At 32.1% G+C, this 1435-nt stretch overlaps 1 protein-coding gene across 2 annotated transcripts in view; it reads left to right on the top strand.

The window, feature by feature from the left end:
• Positions 1-1435, top strand: part of PPP3CA (protein phosphatase 3 catalytic subunit alpha) — a 152530-nt gene that overhangs the window by 126406 nt on the left and 24689 nt on the right. For both annotated transcript variants that reach the window (XM_072405627.1, XM_072405628.1), the window contains exon 10: positions 436-507. In XM_072405627.1, the coding sequence (XP_072261728.1) occupies positions 436-507 (72 nt within the window). The remainder of the gene's footprint in view (positions 1-435; positions 508-1435) is intronic.

The following is a 1435-nucleotide window of genomic DNA, read 5'->3' as shown; positions in this document are numbered from 1 at the left end:
CCCGCAGAATCATTGACCTACAGCAAACATTCTACAATGCAAACTCGATTTTCTTTACCAAGATCTTTGCGTTCATAGTGACTACTATAATATTAAGTGATTACTGTATAAATACCTTAGTTTTTTGTAACAGTAATAAATAATTGTTAAGAACAATCCCTTAGATGTAGTTACAAATTTTATAGTAGGTCTGTCAGATAAACAAGTAATCTAAACTGACTATAGCAATGTTTTCAGAATTAGTCAACTACTATGATGGACCAGTAGGAATATGTGAATAGGCCAGTCTTTTGCTGGATGTTGTGTTTGCATATTCAGAGCTTTGGAACACTTTTAGGACATTAGCTGGTTGGCGTAAAAATAGATAAATACAAAAAAGCTTAAGGCTAATAATTCTGAAAATTGCATAGTAACATATATGTATTTTTTACACAGTGACAGAAATGCTGGTAAATGTACTTAGCATCTGCTCTGATGATGAACTGGTATCAGATGAAGATACTGACGGTAAGAACATAATGACTTTAGAAACTTGCTTATGCTTTATAATATAATGTATTAGTGTCATGGGTTTGTATTCCAAATAGCTTTTTTTGCTGGAATGCTTTGTAAGAGGAGTTATTGTGGAACAGAAAACATACTTGCTTTAACTCACTTGCTTTGGTGTGATGCATGATTTTATGGATGAATGCAACTTAAGTAGCATTGTGATTTATTAGCTAGAATGTGAACAGTTTGTCAGTAGCTGATAAAATAAATATCTTTGCATATTTGGTGGAACATTAAATTAAGATTCTACTAACAGCTGGGAATACTTATTATAATAAAATATTGCATTTATGCACAAACTATGCAGTATGTTTTAGCTCACCTATATCCCTATATAGTATCTAACTATAGTCATCCACTATGACAATTAGATGCATTGAAACTCCAAGCACCAAAAGGCATCTAGGTAAAGCAGTAAGGATCACAATTTATTTTTTTAAATATCATTTTACCCATGCACCATGCATACACTTCTAGCTGTCTGTGTCAGTGTTTGGTGTCTTTGTTGGTGACACATCAGATTTGTTAGGCCTAAACTGATATAGATAGAGCATTTTTACCATTGGGCAGATTTGTTCAAAGAATTACCTAATATAATGTTTACTTACGTAGGTAAATATAATAATTTCAGCAAAACGAAAAACAGATTTTGGTTTGACGGACATTTTATTACTAATTTTACATTTTAGAAGCAATCCTGGAGTAGTAGAACAGGGTGATAATAATTTTCATAGATATCTGGCCTTTTGTTATTATAAAGAGGTAAATTTGCCTCTCTGTAAACACACAAAGGCAGCCTTGTTGTAACAATATAATGGGTATTAGAATAAATATGCAGAACAGTGGCTTTGTTTTATTTAGCAGCTATAAAGAATGCAAACACTTT

This window comes from Pyxicephalus adspersus, chromosome 3, assembly GCF_032062135.1.
Source record: "Pyxicephalus adspersus chromosome 3, UCB_Pads_2.0, whole genome shotgun sequence".
NCBI classification, from domain to species: Eukaryota; Metazoa; Chordata; class Amphibia; order Anura; family Pyxicephalidae; genus Pyxicephalus; species Pyxicephalus adspersus.
This window is presented reverse-complemented; position numbering and strand designations above follow the sequence as displayed.